Source organism: Monopterus albus, unplaced genomic scaffold (assembly GCF_001952655.1).
Source record: "Monopterus albus unplaced genomic scaffold, M_albus_1.0 scaffold292.1, whole genome shotgun sequence".
Lineage (NCBI taxonomy): Eukaryota > Metazoa > Chordata > Actinopteri > Synbranchiformes > Synbranchidae > Monopterus > Monopterus albus.
In genome coordinates, this window is record NW_018128172.1 from 1,150,167 (window position 1) to 1,169,633 (window position 19,467).

General features: G+C 46.8%; 3 protein-coding genes across 5 annotated transcripts; 1 reads left to right on the plus strand and 2 right to left on the minus strand.

Annotated features, from left to right (window-relative positions):
- The first annotated feature begins 1,438 nt into the window (after window positions 1-1,438).
- hmox1a (heme oxygenase 1a) lies at window positions 1,439-4,874 on the plus strand. The gene is made up of 5 exons (XM_020623136.1): window positions 1,439-1,943; window positions 2,026-2,137; window positions 3,639-3,854; window positions 3,925-4,197; window positions 4,698-4,874. The coding sequence occupies exons 1-5, from the start codon at window positions 1,894-1,896 to the stop codon at window positions 4,854-4,856; spliced, it is 810 nt and encodes a 269-aa protein (XP_020478792.1). The 5' UTR covers window positions 1,439-1,893; the 3' UTR covers window positions 4,857-4,874.
- Window positions 4,875-4,934: 60 nt separating this feature from the next.
- On the minus strand, window positions 4,935-11,128 carry mcm5 (minichromosome maintenance complex component 5). The gene is made up of 16 exons (XM_020623117.1): window positions 10,781-11,128; window positions 9,701-9,827; window positions 9,490-9,618; window positions 9,213-9,385; window positions 8,971-9,126; window positions 8,649-8,818; window positions 8,404-8,575; window positions 8,212-8,323; window positions 7,884-8,027; window positions 7,735-7,800; window positions 7,476-7,652; window positions 6,926-7,038; window positions 6,707-6,835; window positions 6,410-6,552; window positions 5,828-5,955; window positions 4,935-5,248 (listed from the first exon to the last, which is right to left on the minus strand). Exons 1-16 carry the CDS (start codon window positions 10,951-10,953, stop codon window positions 5,147-5,149), a joined length of 2,214 nt encoding a protein of 737 aa, XP_020478773.1. The 5' UTR covers window positions 10,954-11,128; the 3' UTR covers window positions 4,935-5,146.
- Window positions 11,129-12,431: 1,303 nt separating this feature from the next.
- Window positions 12,432-18,442, minus strand: gcat (glycine C-acetyltransferase). Of its 3 annotated transcripts, none has more exons than XR_002276832.1 (10): window positions 18,171-18,442; window positions 16,990-17,120; window positions 16,808-16,909; window positions 16,277-16,423; window positions 15,812-15,966; window positions 15,298-15,380; window positions 14,261-14,432; window positions 13,411-13,532; window positions 12,915-13,117; window positions 12,432-12,540 (listed from the first exon to the last, which is right to left on the minus strand). XR_002276832.1 is itself a non-coding variant. In XM_020623130.1 (10 exons), the coding sequence occupies exons 1-9, from the start codon at window positions 18,382-18,384 to the stop codon at window positions 12,966-12,968; spliced, it is 1,278 nt and encodes a 425-aa protein (XP_020478786.1). In that variant the 5' UTR covers window positions 18,385-18,442; the 3' UTR covers window positions 12,432-12,540; window positions 12,946-12,965. The 3 variants fall into 3 exon arrangements, 2 of the variants coding, with proteins under 2 accessions (XP_020478786.1, XP_020478785.1); XM_020623130.1 differs by having other exon boundaries at window positions 12,946-13,117; XM_020623129.1 differs by having other exon boundaries at window positions 12,432-13,117.
- Between the last annotated feature and the right edge of the window lie 1,025 nt (window positions 18,443-19,467).

The window sequence follows — 19,467 nt, forward strand, 5'->3', positions numbered from 1 at the left end:
ACACACCATGCGGGGGGGGGGGGTCTGTGGTAGAAGATCAGGACATATCACTTTGTCTTGCTTTGAGCAGAGGCTGGTAGTAAAACTCAGACATAAACTTCTTAAATTAACGTTTTAATTGTCTTTTTCTTCTGTCTTTTCTCTGCTGCTTGTCTTCTCTCTCATCAAAAGACCGGAAGTACCGTGGAAACAGTAGTTCCGACAAAATAAAACTTATGGGACTAATTGTATTCAAAACAAAACTATATCAATATACAAAAACAAATACAAAACACATAAAAAACCAACAAAATGTGTAACTTCAGCAACACAATGTCCTCCACAGGATGCACAGAAAACTGCACAGACCCCAGGACAGCAGCTACAGCAGTTGTTTTGGATCATTTCCATCTGTTTGCAGATGTTTACATCTGTCCCTGGTCGTTTAGCGCCTCTTTTTGTTCATTCCGTGTGGCTTTGTGGGGCCCTGAACACCTTGGTCCCCTGAGTAATCATCCATGTACTTAAAGTAGGGGTTTGATGGGTTTTCTTCTGTAATAATAACGATAACAGTGAGGTCTAGACCTGACTTTGTAAAGTGTCCTGACATGACTTTGGTTGTGATTTGGTGCCATACAAATGAAACTGAATTGAACTGAAGGTTGGTACTGAAGTCGGTGTCCACGTCCGTTCATTTAGTGTCTAACAAAGCCACTGGAATCTGCTGCTGTCTTTGTGCCTCCTTGGTACCAAATGGCTTCAGCAACTGCAGCTAAGTTTGTCATGTCAAATAAAGAATGGCCTTTGTGAAACTACAACAAATGTTCACTAATGCTACTTTTTATAACATCTTAAAGTTAGCAGTATGATGTAGTCAGTGTGTTCTGGGCTTTAAAGGTCTTTTTTAACATAGAAAACACTTTTAAATAAACAAGATTTCATTTGAAATTAAAAGGAAAACACTATATTTAAATTATAGGAAGTTACTGTATTTTAGAAGATGGTTAATTTCTGGAATTTTATGACATTCTCGTGTCCAAGCTGCCAGAATATTAGTTGTTTCGTTTCTTTTTATAGTGTAGGACAGGGAAGAGGAAGGCTTTCTGTTCTGTTTGTGTGTGTGTGTGTGTGTGTGTGTGTGTTTTCAAGTGTTTTGCACAAACTGTGCTTTTTCAGGAGATGTGTAATGTTTTTCTGGTTTGGTGTAAGGTGTCGTGGTCGGTGTGTAGAGTGCCTCAGCACTCAGAGTAAAGTGTTACATGCTGTTTCACCTTGTGCTGACTAATCGTGTGTGTGTGTGTGTGTGTGTGTGTGTGTGCTTCTAAAATAAAGCGATGCCTTGTTCTTCCTGCAGAAGCCAAATGTTTCAAGCTGATATTAGATAAGGCCGAAGCAACGTGCCTGGGAATGGAGGCCCTACCTGAAGGTCCGAGATTACACAGTGTGCAAAGCTGTTGTTTTCATTACGCCTCCACTCCCCTGAGAAAACACCGGGGTGAACTGTGTCATGCCACCTATGTGAAGACAAACAGGGATGGACGGTAGCTACACCTGGAGACTGTTTGGAGAAGAGCTGTCAGGAAGAACACTTTAAAAATATTTACATTCATGAGCTCATTGTTCTGGTATCAGAGTGAACACATGACCTGAGCTTTGATTTCTGCCTCGTCATGTTTCAGAACACATCTGCTTGGTCATGCCAAGCCTGGCGGAGCGAGCGGCCGCAGTCAGCACTCACACTTCCAGTCTGACTCAGCAGCTGCAGCACAGCTGTATAAAAGCAGCCGTACCGTCCTGGCCGCTCAGAGGGAGTGACCACCAGCAACAGGAGAGGAGACTTCACTCTGTCACAGGTGAACTGAGCTGGGTACATGCACCATTCCAGGCCTTTTCATTCCTGATTCCACTCTGCAGATGGAGAACATGAAGAGCGCAAGAAAAAACGACACAGGAGAAGTTGGCAGGTATGTTAGCATCTGTTTAAAGCAGCTCACTGTGCATTTTCAGGTCAGGACCTTCATAAGTTGCTTGTGTGTTTGCCCTCAGTGATTTGTCGGAGCAGATTAAAGCAGCCACTAAGAACAACCATGTCCGAGCTGAGAACACACAGCTGATGCTGAGTTACCAGAAGGGACAGATCACCATGACGGAGTACAAGGTGCCTTCCACACACTGACACACACAGGTGTGGGTCCACCACGTCACACCTGAGGAGTGTTTCCATAACGTCAAGAGGTGGCTGCGTGTAAAATAGTGTTTGATCTGTTTTTCTGTCGTTAGCGTGACACATCAGCTTAGAAACGTGACTTCCCTGATGCTTTAATGTGAGTTAACGGTGGTGGACTCAGCAAAGGGCACCCGATACATTCAGTCAGCAGATTAGATTATTACTTTATGGTGGCCTACTTAGAGATCACATTCATCTAATGAGTATTTTACTCAGTTGTAAGGGCATCTTATGGACAGATTATGGGAAAATGGGCCCCTGCCCCTCTAACATATAGGACCGTCATTTGGTGTAACTTTAAAGTCGTTCTGTTCCTCTTCATCATAGTCTTACATCTCATTTTGATAGCTCCTCCTGTTGTCTGTCTTTATGGTCATTTTGGTCTCTCTTCACGTGTCTTTGAGGTCACTTTAAGCCTGTTTGTGGTTGTTTTGCATCCATTTGTAGTCTTAAGACTTCCAAAGAAGGAATATAGATACCAGCCCTGGGCCTCATGACCTCTTGGGCTCCTCCATCCATGCTTAGGACACAGCATCTCATGTTCTTCACTGGAAGGGAACTCCACAGTGAGTTTCTCCCATACAGTGCAGCCTACAGGGCTTTTCTGGACTTCAGCGCGTTGGACTTAAGGACGCCTTAAATGGCCCTTTTTCCATTAGAAACCATACAGAACCTCCAGCTCAGCTACAGCTACTCACAGGACGCTGCATTACACCTTCTTCATTTAAAGGGCACTGTAGTTCTTGCTTGTGGTGGTACTTTACAGGCATTATCACATTTTCTCCCAGGTGGGCCCTTCATTCCAGATCACATGTGGAGGCATTCACGGGCACGTCCTTATCGACTCATAACCAGTACGGCCATTACAGAACGTTGCTATGTTTGTGCAAACACCACAGAGCGCACCTTATCGTGTGTTTGCTTTACTATGCAGGCTTGTTGCTGAGTGCACCAGTGAGCGTTAACTAAACATGGGCTGAAGTTATTGAGGATAAAATTGTTTTATAGCTTTTGAACATGTGGGCGAAAAGTTTTGGTCTATAGTTTACAGATCTTCTAAATGTTTTAATGGTGTAATTCTTTTACTATTGGTTTTAGGGAAGAGGTCATCAGTAAGCCCACGTGGGGCTTCTCCCCCTGTACATTCATAACTGTTTAATCATTGTCGTTATGTTTATGCAAATAAATACTTGCAAGTCAAATTCCAGCCAGAACAGCTCCACCTAAGTCCTATAGTGGTCTGAAAACGAAAGCCAGACATATGAACCCTGTGAAGCACAGGTGGCTGCAGTAAAGCCAGATGTGTGTCTCATGGTTTGTGTGATGGAATCCTCCTGTGCTGATGAACAGTTGGACTCTGAGCTTGATCTAAATGTCCACAACAGGCCTAAAAGAAAGACGTCACACCTGTGTATTTGTGTGCATCTGCCAGGTGCTGCTGTGTTCCCTCTATGAGATCTACCAGGCTCTGGAGGAGGAGCTGGACACAAACGCTTCCCATCCAGCGGTCGCACCCATCTACTTCCCTCAGGAGCTCGCCCGCGTCAATTCACTGCAAAGTGATAGGGAGCATTTCTTTGGCTCCGACTGGAGGAAGAAGGTGATCGTTCCTGCAGCCACACACAGATACACACAGAGGATACGACAGGTGAGCAGCTACACCGCTGTCAAACGATCCCTACATCCAGACAGTCAAACCAACAAGACGTCTTTTACAGATTGGCCGGGAGAACCCCATGCTGCTGGTGTCCCACGCATACACCCGTTACCTTGGCGACCTGTCAGGGGGGCAGGTGTTGGGAAAGATTACCCAGAAGTCTCTGGGGCTGAGCAGCAAAGAGGGGATTTCATTTTTCTCCTTCCCTGGCGTGAGCAGCCCCAACCGCTTCAAGCAGCTGTACAGGAGCCGCATGAACAGCATCGAGCTGACGGAGCAGGAGAGGGCGGAGGTGCTGGAGGAGGCGGTGTCGGCCTTCGAGTTCAACATCCAGGTGAGAACAGAGTGAACAGGACTAGGGGGCGCTGTTTGCCCAGTGTTTTGGTCTGTACTGGACTCTGGAGGGTCCTGGTTCTGTGTGAACCATTCAGGGTGCTCACAGCACTGCAGCAGCTGCCTGTCACTTTGTGGCGAGGTAACACACACACACACACACACACACAGTCTCTCTACATTGCACAGCTCATTTGTGCTGAAAGCTCCACACCACGTTCACCAGAGTCCAGTGAACCAAACTTTAATCCAGTATCATTAGGCTGCATGTTGTACTTGTTTCACAAACTGCTGATTATCCTCACGTCACTGTTCTGTCCACCCCCCCCGACATGGTCCATAACTGTGGTTTCTCTCATGACCTTTTGGGTCGAGTGACCTTTCTGCAGAGACTAAAACAAAGGGAGTGACGCTGACAGCAGCAGGAGGAGGAAGTGAATCCAACACATGCACAACAAGCTGCCAACTTGCTGATAGTTTTTAAATTTTGTTTTCCTGCAGGTTTTTGATGATCTGCAGAAAATGCTGAGCGTCACAGCAGAAGCAGTGGACCAATCAAAGAGCCGCACTGTCAACTTCCCCTCTTCTCCCATCATGCACTTCACTATGGGGCTGTGCGTCGCCGTCGCCACCATTGGGATGGGAATCTACCTCATGTAGTTTTAGCAGCACTTTAAGTTTTTAGCTCAACATGTCATTTAAACAATATTCCACTGTAAAAACTGTCCAATCACAAACTTATTGATTTCAAATGCTTTTTATTTTTACACTATGCAGACAGTCATACTTATACAAAACATCATGACCAGTGAATCCAGGGTCAACTGAGTCAATCCAGGTTTGAAGTGAACAGGTTTCACCACGACGCAGATCATCAGAAGTTCTGACTGGTCCACTGTCAAATGCAGAAGCAAACTATTTACACCAACATGGCCGTGTGGCAGAGCGGGTTACTTGACTCTGTAGAGGACTTTTCTTTGCATGCGGTGCTGAAGCTCGCCCCTCCTCAACATCAGGTGCAGGACTTTGTAGATGGCGTGCTCAGGATACTTCTGCAGAAGGAAGAACACCGAGGTCGTGTTTCATTCAAATCAGGAAAAGAAAAAACTGATCAGAATCTGGTTTAAGGGAACCAAAAGAGAAAAACCATCAGTTATTTTAGTCTGAATCAAAAGGGAAATGTTTTCATTATGTGTTTATCAAATCCACAAAATGAGTCTGATTTTATGCTTTGATTCTCCTTCACTGTGCAAATGACGACTAGACACGTCAACTGTTTCTCTCATGTTCCTGACAAACAACGTTCTTCCTCTGATTCTGTAGCTGCTTGTTGATAATCAGTTCATTGTTTACTCCTGATCACCTGATTAAACAAAGGCAGTAAATCAAATAAACTCTTGATGCAAGACGAGTTCCTCCTGTGTTACATGAGTCAAGTGTCATTTACTGGTGGTAAATGTGAAACCACTTTCATTTAATAATGAAGAGCAGCTGCACTGAAACAAACACTTTAAAGTGAGTTTTCATGAGCAATGAGAGAGAGAGAGAGCGCAGAATCCTGCCTCATGTCGACGCCATGGAACAGGGAAGATGACAAACATCTGGACCTGCTGTGACTCGCTCACACCGACCTGTTTGGTGAAGTCCTGCACTATGCTGTGCTCCGACACCTGGGAGCCGATGGCGAAGCGTCTCTTCAGCTGCTTCTCGACGCGTGAGATCATCTCCTGGTCCTCCTGAGATGTGAAGCCCTCCACTCCTAGATGCACAATGAGGTCAGACAGATGTTACAAGCACGAAACAGCCGTGTACGGTTGAAAGATGAGCTTAACGAGATTCCCTCCCAGCCTGGTCAGATGAACTCTCCAAAATATCGTGCTCCAAATGTGCATGTGCCTCAACACTGTCAGTTAAGATGTTGTTAGAGTAGTTTCCACTTGTTTTCAACAAGCATTAGCCAACACGTCCAACCATCGGTCCATTACTGTGAGCTCTGACTCTGCAGCTTTGCCAACTAATGATCCGTCACGACTTGTACATGTAAAAACTCTCTGGGTTCAATTTGTTTGGTGTTTTCTTCAGTGAGTCGAGCTACTGGCTGGACGAGGTGTTGTAGATTGCCAAGTACATAAGGTAGCTATGAACACTACACTAGCAGCAGTTACTCATGTTTGTGCAGTCTCTCTCACACACACACACACACACACACACACCTGACAGGCTGCCAGACAGCGCAGCATCCAGCGTGGACACCTGGAAGAGTCTGAGGGCCTCGTCGACCTCCTCCTCTCCAGCCACAACCTGCAGCTTCATCTTGGCCAGGGACTCTGCGATTCGCACAATGGCCTCCAGCTGCCTGAAAACCACACACAGGAGCCAAAGTGTCAGAGGACGAGCGATACATCATCACTGTGTGGACGTCAAGATGGAGAAACGCTCATAGAACAGATGGAAGCTGGAAACAGACCTGACTCCGTTTTAAAACCTCCATTCTCTGGTAGAGGAGTTACCTGACAGTGATGGGGATGGAGGCTCTTTTGTCTGTCTCTCTCTCATGCTCTCGCGCTCCACTTCTCATCACCACGTATCGGTTCTTCAGCTTCTCAGCTGCTGCCGCAGACAGACGGGGGCCGCATTTACTGCAAGCACACAACCAGACCAAAGCACACTGTGAGTGGAGCGCACCGTGTGTAGCTGTCATATGGTCACAGACATTCAGGCCGACTCACGCTCTGGCGTAGGCGATGTATTTCTTAAAGGTTGCCAGTGGAATCTCGCCCTCGACGCCCTCGGTCTGAGTCTGAGCACTCAGGTGAACGTTCATCACGTGACGGGCCAGAGTCTGCAAACACACCACAACGTTACACATGTAAATACTGCCAAGTCTGCAAACACACCACAACGTTACACTCGGTGTCTGATGACCCAAGGAGCTTTTAAACCTCTATTACAACCGTCAAGGTCAACTTTGAGACATGACAGGAAGACAAGCAAAGTAGTGAGGAAAATGGTTCCAAGATTTTATAGGACACTGAAATATGGTTTCAATAAAGACTGAGCAAGTAAAAACAAAACCAAACCAAATGTAAATACTGCCGTCTCTGAAACAGCAAGACGACTTCTGCTGGTTTCCACACACGCTCAGCAGCCTTCAGGTGTTCCACCTGGCTCAACCCGTGGGTCAGATTAGTTTTTCTACTAGTTAAACTACAACACCACACTAACTATTAAGGACCCGACTTTACAAACAGTATCTGCTGTGAGGAGCAGCCTCCTCACCATGTCTCTCTGCTGGTCGTGCTGGTCTTTGATGATGAAGATCATGTCAAATCGGGACAAGATGGTGGGCATGAAGTCGATGTTGTCCTCCCCCTTTGTCTCGTCCCAGCGACCGAACACAGAGTTGGCCGCAGCCAGAACTGAGCAGCGGGAGTTCAGGGTGGTGGTGATGCCGGCCTGGGATGAGTCAGGACATTAGTTAGTCCCCTCAGGGCGGTGAGTGTGTCAGTGCTGTGTAACATGGAGGACTAGGTGATACCTTAGCGATGGAGATGGTCTGCTGCTCCATGGCCTCGTGGATGGCCACCCGGTCGTCCTCTCTCATCTGGACAACACAAGCAGAGTTCTTGCTTTAATCCTGGGCCAGGAACCAAGTGAAACAGCTCCTGCTGCTGGAAATCCTCTTACCTTGTCAAACTCGTCGATGCACACGACGCCACCATCGGCCAGCACCATGGCCCCTCCTTCCATGATGAACCCACGAGTGGCGGGGTCCCTCAGCACCGAGGCAGTCAGACCAGCTGCACTGCTGCCCTTACCAGAGGTGTAGACCTGACGGCACAGGAGTACGGATTCAGTTTTAAAGTTTCTTTCATCTTGCACCACTGGAAGCAGTTGTGTCTTTTTATCGTGCGATTTCATTTCAGTCGTGTTGTACAACACTGCACCCTGAGCCTTAAAGTACCACCACCACTCATGATAACAAAGCCCCAGCAGCCCGGAGAAGGATAACTACCCCGATAGGTGAGCATCTCTCCACGAACTTCAGCAGCTGGGACTTTGCTGTACCCGGATCTCCGAGCATCAGCAGATTGATGTCCCCCCTACGAGTGAGACCATCCGGCAGCCTGAAGGACAGGACATAGCAGTGTGAGCAGGTCAGGAGAAGTGGGACAGTGAATAGAAAATATTGCTTTTGTAGGCTCACCTCTTCCTCGAACCTCCGAACAACAGACAGGTAATGGCCTTTTTCAAGTCATCACTGCCGTAGATGGAGGGGGCGATGGAATGCGCCAGGGACTCGTACACGTTAGGAGAGGCCGCCAGAGCTCTCAGCTCCTCCTCCTCCTGTGGAGACACTGATCCAGTCGCACCACGGCCTGAAACAGACAACACGTTAACACACCTGACTGGGGAGGAGGACTCCGCTACTCCACGCAGACATTCCTGTACCTGCCCCCTCTGTGTCCACCTGGATGCCGACCACTCGCAGGTAGGATGCACGAATGCCCACACCAATGCCTTTCTCTTTGCCCTTGGCCTTTGCAGCAGCCATCTTCTTGATGGAGTAGATCCCCATAATGGTCACCCTGTTGCCTGGGACCACACGGTCACACAGATACCTGAGGGGAGGAAAAGGCTTCTAGTTCATCTGCAGATTTCTCATGGAGCTTCCAGCTCACACCTGTTTGTGAAGTGAAAACCTGGAAGTGTGCGTGACAGTCGAATGATGCAGTGTTGACATCACTGGCCCTGGACTTTGTGTCATGTTTACCGGTCACAGTAGAGCTGCAGGTGACGGGGCATCTCTCCGTGAGGCACAGCATCCGGAGCCTCCTGCAGGCGCAGCGTCTGGAAGTCCACACAGACGCAGCGATCCGGGATGATGAAGTAGGGGTCCACAGGACACTTCACCCTGCCGGCGTCCTCACTGACGACACAGAGCAATTGCTGGGTGTAATGCTGTGTGCACAGTTGGAGCCATTTGTGCAGACACTGGATGCTGGTCGTACTCACGTGTTGCACTTGCGTGGCAGAGCGTAGCCCTGCAGGCCTGGAGGCAGAGGGATGTTGCTGATGACAGCTCGACAGCCGCGACACTGCAGACACACCTTGGTGGCCTTCGCCCTCACCGCTGTGGCTGAGATGATGATGCCGTGCACCTTCACCAGGCGGGACACCTGCTCTGACTGCGGGGTGGGGAGAAATGTGAGTGGTTTCCAGCTTTTCAAATGTTTCAAGTCCCCTCCTGCTTCGGCCGCCTTTAGTGAAATAAGCATGAGGTTATTGGTACCTTGAGGCTGCGAATGGAAGCCTGGTGGGCGTCACTCTTCAGCATGACCTGGATGTCCTGCACCTCCTCCTCCCCCACAGGCCGAGGTCGGGTCACCTCATCAGCTACTTCTTTTGCAGATTCCTCCAGCTGTGGATTAAACCAGACTGTTAGAAGAAGAGCACAGGTGCTGTGTGAAGGTTCAGTTAAAGATGCAGGCGAATGCCATCACCAGGGGCAGGTTCTCAGTGGGCAGCTTGTACAGACAGTCCGACAGGTCCTCGTCAAAGCTGGCGAGGTCCTCCATCTCCACCTCCACCCAGTACTCGCGCAGGGTGTAGTGTCTCTTCAGCTCATCTCTGAATGAAAGGACAAAACATGAACAACGAACAGTCAAGAATCAACTGGATCACACAAACAGGAAGTTAAGCGATCAAATATCCCAGGCAAAAAAAGCCTTGTAAATTAGACTAGTTCCAGGTGAGCAAGGACAGAGGACGTCCCAAAAAGGTTATATCTGATCTGAGGAGAGAGGAGCCATGATGGAGGAGCCATGAGCGCATCCTTCACAGAATTCTTTCATAGACAGACACACTCCCTTCACCGGATGTCAGCTGGTAACTGGACGGTTCAGCTGAAAAGAAAGGACGTCTCTTGTCTCTACAAAGGTGTCCACATACCTCACATGGGCAGGACCAGGACAAGGGAAAGACACAGGAGAGGGAAACAAGGATGCAGATGAGAGACTTTAGGTGTACCCTGTGTCGGCCATCTTGGATGTTGGGGTTTGCCTACAGTCTGGTGAGTAACAGCAGCCAAACCCAGACATTTACCAGGACCTGGATTCTACACAGCTGCACACAAGGATTTTCAAAATCCACTCTTTAGCAGGTTTTATGTTAAAAATAAACACTGACTTGTAATAAAGTCAATACTCAGAAGCAGCAGTACCACACTGTGGAAACCCTCCACTACAGGAATAAGTCATGGATTTAAAACCTTAAGTAGAAAAGTAAAAGTACTTGGAGGATGAGAAGTAATCCCACCCTGTCAGTTTCTGGGTGAAACAAACTGCTGCCTTGACGTGTATGGTTCATATCCTTTAAGACGGGGAGGTGTGTTTGGTTTATTTAGCTGAAGGAGAACCGGCTCGTCTCATTCTTGGGTTTATCACATTCACATTCGACACCAACATGGAGCCGTGTGCGTTTCTCTGGACACGTTAACCAGCAGCTCCTACTGGCACGTAACATGGAAGCTTGGTGGATCTACTTCGTTTAGTTAACGATGACAACTCTCACGGTTTCATTACCTGTATTTGTACGTGAAGCCGGTTCGGTCGGTCCCCACTCGGAACTGCCGGAGGAACTCACGGAACCGTCTCTTGATTTGGATCCGCTTCTGTCCGCCTTCATCCGCGCCGGATCCGTCTGCACCCCCGAAACTGTCGCTGTAGTACACCCCCGGGTCGTCGAAGCCAGACATCTTGAACCAGGTCCGTCACCACAACAGCACCGACTGAAAGAAGACTGGAACCGTGGACGGACGTTTCTTATTCTAAAGGAAAACCCCGTTACTGAAAACTACCGAGGACGAGGTTGGTCTCGGTGTTTCGCGGCAAAAACTAAACTACTTCCTGTCAGTTTCCCGCGACTCATCGTTATGTTAACACCCCGCTTCTGTCCTGTGATTGGCTGAAGACAAAAACAGCCAGTTGCTATTGTTCGGGGGTGTGGCCTCCACGATGTAGGTGGAGTTTTGATGGCTCCGTGGCGCGAAAAACACAACAGCAGGAAGGAACGTGAGTGTCGGAAACAGTCTGTCGCAAAGAAGCGTCAATAAAACGTGACAATTCTTTACAAGTTCAAGGGAATTCATTATAAATACGCTGTTTTATTAAGGGAATCTTGGCTCCTGACGATGTGTTTTTCTGTATTTATAATGTTAGAATAAAATAATACTCAACTAGATAAGTTTTCGATGCTTCTTCATTATTTGTTCTAAAATGACTGAAGTTGATTCTGGCTACAGGCTGTATTTATGAAATTCTCCTACATGACCATTGTCTTAAGATTTAAACAGAATCCACTCCAGACATGACTTAAGGAAGAAGTAGAATAGAAGTAGAGTAGTATCACTCATTCAAAGTAGAAATACCACACAATAACAATAAAAGTTTGTATTCAAAATGTTAAGTAGCCGAAGAAAAAGCACAAAAGGCAAAAATAACAGAGGTCATCGTGCAGAACGGCCCGTGTCCCAGTAACGTCTCTGATACTGGATCATAGTGACTAATTACTGTGTCCATCACTTTAATGCTGCAGCTGGTAAAGGTGGAGCTGATGGTAACTACCTTATATACTTACTGGGATCAATAGAGTCTGATGGTTCTACTGGTTTTGGTTTGATTCATCTGATTCTGGAAAGGAACTAAAGTTGTCAAATATATGCAGTGCAGTAAAAAGTACAAGGTTTGGTTCTGACCTGTAGTGAAGTCACAGAGTCCCGCTCCCTGGTTGGGCTTTTACATCCAATTACCCAATAAACAAAATCTGAAAAAGTAAAAACAGGACAGACAAAACAACCACGCCCATACCTGTGCTGTATACAAATGTGCACACACTGAACATGAGAGACATGTCACCACTGACAGTGTATGGACGTGAACCTGTGAGCGCAGAATGTACAAAACAACCAAAGCTCTTCAACGTTCACATCTTTGTTCTGTTTTTAAAATGTCACCTATTAAATGTCAGGAAACGTAGATGTCCTACTTCACTGTAAAGTCCATCCTCAGTGCACATGACCTGGAGGCCTCAGACTTTAACATTACTCCTGGAAGAGATTTAAGACACCTAAGACACCTTCCACCTTTAGCAGGTGAACATGTGTCCACCTCTGTACAGACGTCTTTCTGCACAATGACGCACAAACATCCAAGTGACGTAGCATCAAGCAAAACATCTTTTTAACGGCATGAACTTTAATATTTTAACTTTAATGTGTTCCATGTGTAGAATCTGTAGGTTTGCAGTTAGCATCATATCAAATGTGACCTCTGGCTCCTCAATCCTGTTAAAAACACACAATGTCAAATTTAGCAGATGTTGGGAAGAGAATGTTTTGTTTACTTGTGAGTATAAACGAAGAGTCCTGGTTCTTTCAGTAGATTTGAAGAATGAGTTGAAAGTTGATTCGACAAATGCTGATATCACAATATGACCAGTACTGAATCCTCACAGTCATCAAAACATGAGTGTTAAAACAACTAATCCTAAATAAACTACCATCAGGAGAAACGATGATTAATAGAAAAATTCTCTCTCATTAAAATGAATGTGAATTGAACAGCCCTTTTTTCTTTACAACGCAAACACCTGCACGTTTCTAAATGACTTTATTCAGCCAAACACACACGCAGGTATCATTAAACTGTGTTGACCTACAAACGTAACCACTATTCCCTGAACAACGCGCAGTTCAAGCTCCTGCAGTGTTCAGGAGATGACTTCGTGCGTCCTGCCCGTCTGGATGAAGGCGTCCACACAGCGGTCGATGTCTTCGTCAGTGTGCGCGGCTGAAATCTGAACTCGGATTCTGGCTTTGCCCTTTGGTACGACTGGGTAGGAGAATCCAATCACGTACACGCCTGTGGAGGGAAAGAAGCAGTTAGCACTGGAACGGGTCGTGTGGCTGCTGCTCTCAGCCAAAGTCACCGGACATCTGTTCTGGTGACTTGTCATTCTTAAGGTGATATAATCATCCTCTAGAAGTCAATTTGGCAACTATAATGTCTGAAGTTTGCAGGTTGTGGCTTCTCAAATATGACGATTTGATGCTTTACATTTACCTGATCTTTAAATTAAGACTGACTGTTAGTAGCAGGTGTGATGCATTCAACATAAAACATGCCAGTGGATCAGGTTCTCTCCGCTGCCTCACCGAGCTTCAGCATGTCGTCGGCCATGAGAGAGGCCAGCCGGGCGTCGCCCAGCATCACAGGACAGATGGGGTGAGCCGAGCCTGCGATGGTGAAGCCTGCCTGTGTCATCTTGTTCCTGAACCTGAACAGACAGAGGAAAAACTCAGTCGTCATCACAGGAGGGTCAGAGCTCAGGCTGCAGACGCAGAGGAAGGACTCCTGCTCTTTTCACACTGAGGTAAGGATTTGCTTAATGGAATCAGTTACAGGTGCCTCAAAATAGACGGTGCAGGAGTTTGTTTTGCGGTTTGCATGTGCTCTTTCATGAGTGCACAGTCCTTCAGCTTTCTTTGTTCAAAAACGAGTTCACAGCTGCATAGCGTGGCCTGAAGGCTGCACGTGGGTTTGACTGAACAAGGTTAAGAAACAAGATGTTAAATGAATTTATTCCCTGTTCACATTTAGATCAACTGGTTGGTTGAAGAATGAGATTTACAGTTTTTCTTTTTTTCCATTTGACCAAGAAAAACCATGATGTTACATGTTCAAATGAGCAGCTTCTACAGAAACTCGACCATAACTTGATGTGAACACTTTCAGTTTGTTTGTTTCAGTACCGTTATGTGAACTGTAGCAGTTAGTTTTTCAGCCGGTGCCATTAAAGCACTGCAGAAGAAGAGGCCAGTTTCATGTGTTAAGAAGGTCACAGCCTCCTCCTCGCTCCACACATCTGTTTGGTTCTGCTGTCGTTTTTCAGCCCTTCACTGACATTTACCTCATATGACTTGTGCACGTCAGGATTAAGTGTGTCTGCTGGTGAACGCCTGTGTTTTAGCAGATAACCCCGCCCGTCGTTTAGAACAAACGCACCTCATGGTTTTGGCCGCCATGCTCTGTGCAATCTCACTGGAGGCGAGCAGCAGCTCCACAGCCCGGGTGGCACAGCCCACCACAGGAGGGGGGAGGGAGTTGGAGAACAGGTACGGCCGTGAGCGCTGCCGCAGCAGGTCAATCAGAGGTTTGGGCCCAACTGTGTAGCCACCTGGCAGACAAACAGGCAGAGAGACACAGGAAGACTGATTTAATATGGGAGTTACAGCTTGTGTATTAATACTAAAACCACAGGAGGAGCTCTGCCCACTCACACATCGGACTGATAAACGTAACAGCTGGTGGCAAGTGGAAGGAGCCTCCTGACCAACTATGCAGAGACCCAACCAGCAGGACCACTGATCAATCAGCTGATCATCGTCCTGATGATCTGATTGATCTGTTTGTCCCCAGAATGTCAGACACTGGGAAAAAGTCCCACAGTGACTCTCCAGAGCCAAAGGTGGCGTCTCCACACGTCTCATTGTGTCCGATCCACAGAGACTCAGCTGATTCTCATGTCTGACAAAGAAAAGCATCAGCTCCTCACATTAAAGAAGGTGGAACCAGAACATGTACCCTCAAACAGAGGAGACCTGGCAAGGCTCTGGAGACTCTGCTGGGGATTGGGTGGGGGTTTGTCACCTTTCATCTGTCACCCAGCTGTACAGCCAGGAACTGGTTAGCCTAGCTTAGCACATAGACTGGAAACAGAGGGACACAGCTAGCCTGGCTCGGTGACGTTTACAGCCCAGACTATTCACTGGCTGGGAACAGCATCATGAAGCCAGATGGAGTTTTTTATTGTGCTGTAGCTCACAGATTCATGCTTTGTTCTCTCTTGCCATGGTAAACCCACCGTATACCACCTGCTAGCTGGTAAGTAAAGCTGAACATCTATTAAACTGCAGAGCCCAGTTGGGAGGTAGCCAGGATTCCTCCTCCTGGTGGCTGATAAATGTCGACAGTGTAAATAGGCAGGTTTGCCATAACATTCCTGTCAAATGGTAACAGGCCTGGTGCTGTGGAAGACGTACCTGCTGCTCCTCCCAGTGCCTTCCCCAGGGTGGAGTTGACAATGTGAACTCTGTCCATCACCCCCAGGAGTTCGTCGGTGCCTCTGCAAACCACAATCCATGTTCAAGATTTTTTTCTGTACTAGCAATTATCTTGTTCTTACATTAAAATTGTAAACTAATCAGAATTCTTTGGAATCTCTTATTGAATCTGTAGCAGTTTGTGAACAACTTATCTAAAGGTTCATTTGGCTGTGGAGCGTTAGCGATCCAGGTGTTTTACCAACTGGAAACCAGATCCACAGCAGAAGCAGGTATCAGAACCCATCCACTGTATTCAGTGCAGTTTAAAGTCCAAAAAGGACAGGATGTTAATAACAGTCCACCAGATAACGCACCAGGTCTTAGAAACATGGCGGGCTGAGGTGAACAGAGCGCGGCGTTACATGTTACAGAATGGAACAGGTAGAACACGTCAATCAATAAAAAGAAGCTTTGTTTCTTTGTATTTCAGGTAAATCGACATCTTACTCACCTGCCTCGGGGCCCCAGGAAGCCAGTGGCGTGGCACTCGTCTATGAACACCATGGCCCCATACTGCTCAGCCAGGTCACAGATTCCCTGTAAAGGGGCCACGTCTCCATCCATGGAAAAGACTCCGTCTGTCACGATGAGGCGCAGTCGGGACGCCTGAGGCAGACAGCTCAGAGTCACATGATACTGTGCTAAAGCTACAGACAGACTTTGACACAATGGGGCCCTGGGCATAGACGTGTAACCCTCCAGGGGCCCCCTGACCTCATAGACCACTGGGCCTGTACCTGGTCAGTTATCCATCCATGGCTAAAGGGCAGAGTCAGAGTAGAGACACAGTCCATGCAAACCTCTAACCCGTCTGAGTATCTGATCAGTACTCTGACTCATCTGTCATATTAAGACGTTGTACTAGGAGCATAAGCATGAATGAGATGCACAGTAGTGATGCTCGTTTCCTACACACCTGAGCCTCTTTCAGCTTGTTCTCCAGGTCCCCAAGGTCCATGTGTTTGTATCGCAGTCTCTGTGCTCGACACAGACGGATCCCGTCGATGATGGAGGCATGGTTCAGCTCGTCAGACAGCACCGCGTCCTCTGGGCCCAACAGCACCTGGTGTCCCAGTAACATCAACAAATCAAACTCTGTACAGAACTTTTCACATGCACTTCAAAGTGCTTTACAGTGAAAACTACCTGAGACTGATGCACATGGTGTGACCATAAGCCACATGTGGGCTTTAAACAGCTCCATTCATTTTACAGACAAACCCGCATGAGCCTTAAAGTTTAATTCTGAGTCAAAGACGACCCTGAGCTTTCTGGTTCCTGGGCTCTGACTGAGAGTCTAATTGTGTGGCCAGTTTCTCACCTTTGAACCGACAAATAAACTTTCAGCGTTATCCTGGCTGAGCTGTAAACAACGCTACACTTTACTGGTCGTGACAGTGGATGTTCTTGTTCCTCTCTGCTGGGGACAGTGCAGAGCATTACGAACCTCAAACAGCCCGGCGTTGGCGTCAAAGCAGCTGGCATAGAGGATGCAGTCGTCCCGCTCATGAAACTGTGCAAGTTTCTGCTCCAGCTTTTTGTGAATGTCCTGCAAACGCAGTGGGAACTCGTTAACACCCATGACGTCACTGCTGAACAGCTGCTGTGTGAGTGTGCTGGCCACCACACCTGTGTCCCACAGATGAACCGCACTGAGCTCAGTCCGGCACCGTGTGACTTCAGAGCTTCAATCCCTGCCTGCACCACCTCCGGGTGGCTGGAAAGGCCCAGGTAGTTGTTGGCACAGAAATTCAATATGCCTGAGAGAGAGAGATTTGAGATGGACAGCAGCGAAGCTAAGGTCATGGTTTCAGGCTGTAGCCATAAAACGAACAGACAATAACCTCCTCTAAAGGGAAAATCAACAACAAGGCCGACGTATCACAGCACAGAGAGGCAGCAAAACAACCCGTGGGCTGTCAGCACTGTTCACAAATCAGCAGAGTCGATCTCTGGCAAAGGTTCATCCTGAAATGGAAAACAGCAAACTGGTTTTAAAAGGACCAGAGAGCAGCACAAGTTGTCTTCCTCTTAAACACCTTATTGCTTTTAACTGCTTTCTATTTTAGTCGTTTTTGCCATTTTACCTATGGTATATTTTATTTATCCTGTGCATTAGTGTCAGATAGTTTTCTTCTGTGCAGATGATCAGTGAGCTCCAACCTGTGAGGCTGTTGTAGCTTAATCTTGGTATTACAAGCCAATTTTAATCTTGGTATTACAAGCCAATTTTAATCTTGGTATTACAAGCCAATTTTAATCTTGGTATTACAAGCCAAAGACTTTTCATTTGCTGAACTGGTTTGAATGTCACGTTTTGGGAGCGGGTTTCCCTAAAAGCTGGTGTGAAACATGCTCAGGCCCGTGTGTCAACGTCACGTGACTTCAGTTAACTGCCCTTCAGTGTTGCATCAAGACAACAGCGCGTGTGGTGCGTTTACGGACCAGCCCTACGGCTCAGGTACTTACAGTAGAGGTACAAGAAGTAGCTACTCGGATCCTTTACCAAGAAGATAGTGACAAAATACTCTGAATACAATACTCGGAGGTAAAATCCCTGCACTCAAAATGTTCGGCTACTTGTTAAAAGAAGGAAATGATTAGCATCAGAATATACTTTCAAGTAACAGAAGTCATTCCGCACAATGGCCCATTGCACGTGAATGCACGTGATATTGTCAGGTTATACTGTTGTGTCCATCACGTCAATGCTGCAGCTGATGGTAACCACCTTATATACTTGGAAGTACTCAAGTAAAGTCGTGCACCTCCTGTAGGTACAGTACTAGATGTACTTGGTTGCCACTCACTGCCACGGCTGCCGTCCACGTTGATCTGGGGACCCTGCCTTGACGTGATGATTCTCTCCGCCTTCCACGTCCCGGCGGCCCGGATCGTGTCCAGCTCCTTCTCCAGCACCGCCGCGGCTCCGGAGACGGCGGTGTATCTCCGTGTCAAGGCCGAGGCCCGCGGGATCCCCCGGGCCGCTCCCACCAAAGTTCGGCCAGCTGTTCCGAGAGACATGACAGTAAAACGCGCTGATCAGGGTGAAACGCCTGGTCGTTTAACAAGAGTGGGCGTGTAGGCGTGTGTACGGCGGACCAATGAAATGCCAGCATGCTTCACGGGTGTCCAATCAGATTTCAGAGTATTTACTCACTTGTCCACATTCACTAGAAGTGATGTAAAATATTGTTAACGTCTTTTTAACACTTTATCATGACGAAACAACACGTCTCATTATTTTCACATGTCGGTTTACAAAGGCCCTTTGTGAAGGGAACAGCACTGTTTCTACTTCTTATGTCTTTATACACTGTCAGTTATTTTATCACACTAATCTCATTTATCTGCCTCATTCTAGTTCTTGGTGTCACCCTCCTGCTTTGAACCATATAAGGCACTTTGTAATTTAGTTTGGAAAACGGTTGTATGTTATTATTATTATTATTATTATTATGTCAGGCAGGAACCAAAAATTCCTCATTTCACTCAAACTCAAAGGACTGTCTCAGGTGACTGACCAGGTCTATGACTGTGGCTCTTAATATTCACACACATGACGTGAATAGATTAAGAAATTCAAATTTACTTTAAAATGTGGTGAAATAAATGAGAAAAAGAAAAGCTGCATGTCCAACGTGAAGGTGAGAGCAGGTGTGATGGTTCAGGACCAAAGCCACAAATCCAATCAGATTAACAGTAGACAGGGATTAACGAGACCAGCAGCCATGGACTGGATTAGAAACCATGATGTGCTTTGCATTACACCAAGAACAGACAGTTCCAGTCAGTAGTTTATTATATGACAGAGGTTCATCATGAATTTCTGTTAAACTGCAAGTAAAACATCTTTCCAAGGAAAGTTGATGTAAAAAAAAAAAAAGCTTCAGTGTTCTTTCACTGTACATCAGTAACAACGTGAAGCATCAAACTGTTCCTCTCTTTGACAGCTGAGCTTCTCTTATAAGTTAGTGTTTGCTACTTTGATAGGGGCGTTTTCTGCAACACAACATTTGACCATATGTATATATAACAGCAATATAATACATAAAATAGGTTGCAAAGTGTTTTCTGTAACAACATCCTCTCATTTAACAGCAGGAA

Coding starts and splice junctions, on each gene's coding strand:
- hmox1a (XM_020623136.1), top strand. CDS start 1,894: ATGGAGAACATGAAGAGCGCAAGAAAAAACGACACAGGAGAAGTTGGC. Junction 2,138..3,638: donor TCACCATGACGGAGTACAAG/GTGCCTTCCACA, acceptor TGCATCTGCCAG/GTGCTGCTGTGTTCCCTCTA. Junction 4,198..4,697: donor CCTTCGAGTTCAACATCCAG/GTGAGAACAGAG, acceptor GTTTTCCTGCAG/GTTTTTGATGATCTGCAGAA.
- mcm5 (XM_020623117.1), bottom strand. CDS start 10,953: ATGTCTGGCTTCGACGACCCGGGGGTGTACTACAGCGACAGTTTCGGG. Junction 6,553..6,706: donor TCCATCCCCATCACTGTCAG/GTAACTCCTCTA, acceptor TGTGGTTTTCAG/GCAGCTGGAGGCCATTGTGC. Junction 5,956..6,409: donor GCTGTCTGGCAGCCTGTCAG/GTGTGTGTGTGT, acceptor TTGTGCATCTAG/GAGTGGAGGGCTTCACATCT.
- gcat (XM_020623130.1), bottom strand. CDS start 18,384: ATGTCTCTCGGAACAGCTGGCCGAACTTTGGTGGGAGCGGCCCGGGGG. Junction 16,424..16,807: donor CCAACGCCGGGCTGTTTGAG/GTTCGTAATGCT, acceptor CTGGGACACCAG/GTGCTGTTGGGCCCAGAGGA. Junction 15,967..16,276: donor ACAAGCTGAAAGAGGCTCAG/GTGTGTAGGAAA, acceptor TGTCTGCCTCAG/GCGTCCCGACTGCGCCTCAT.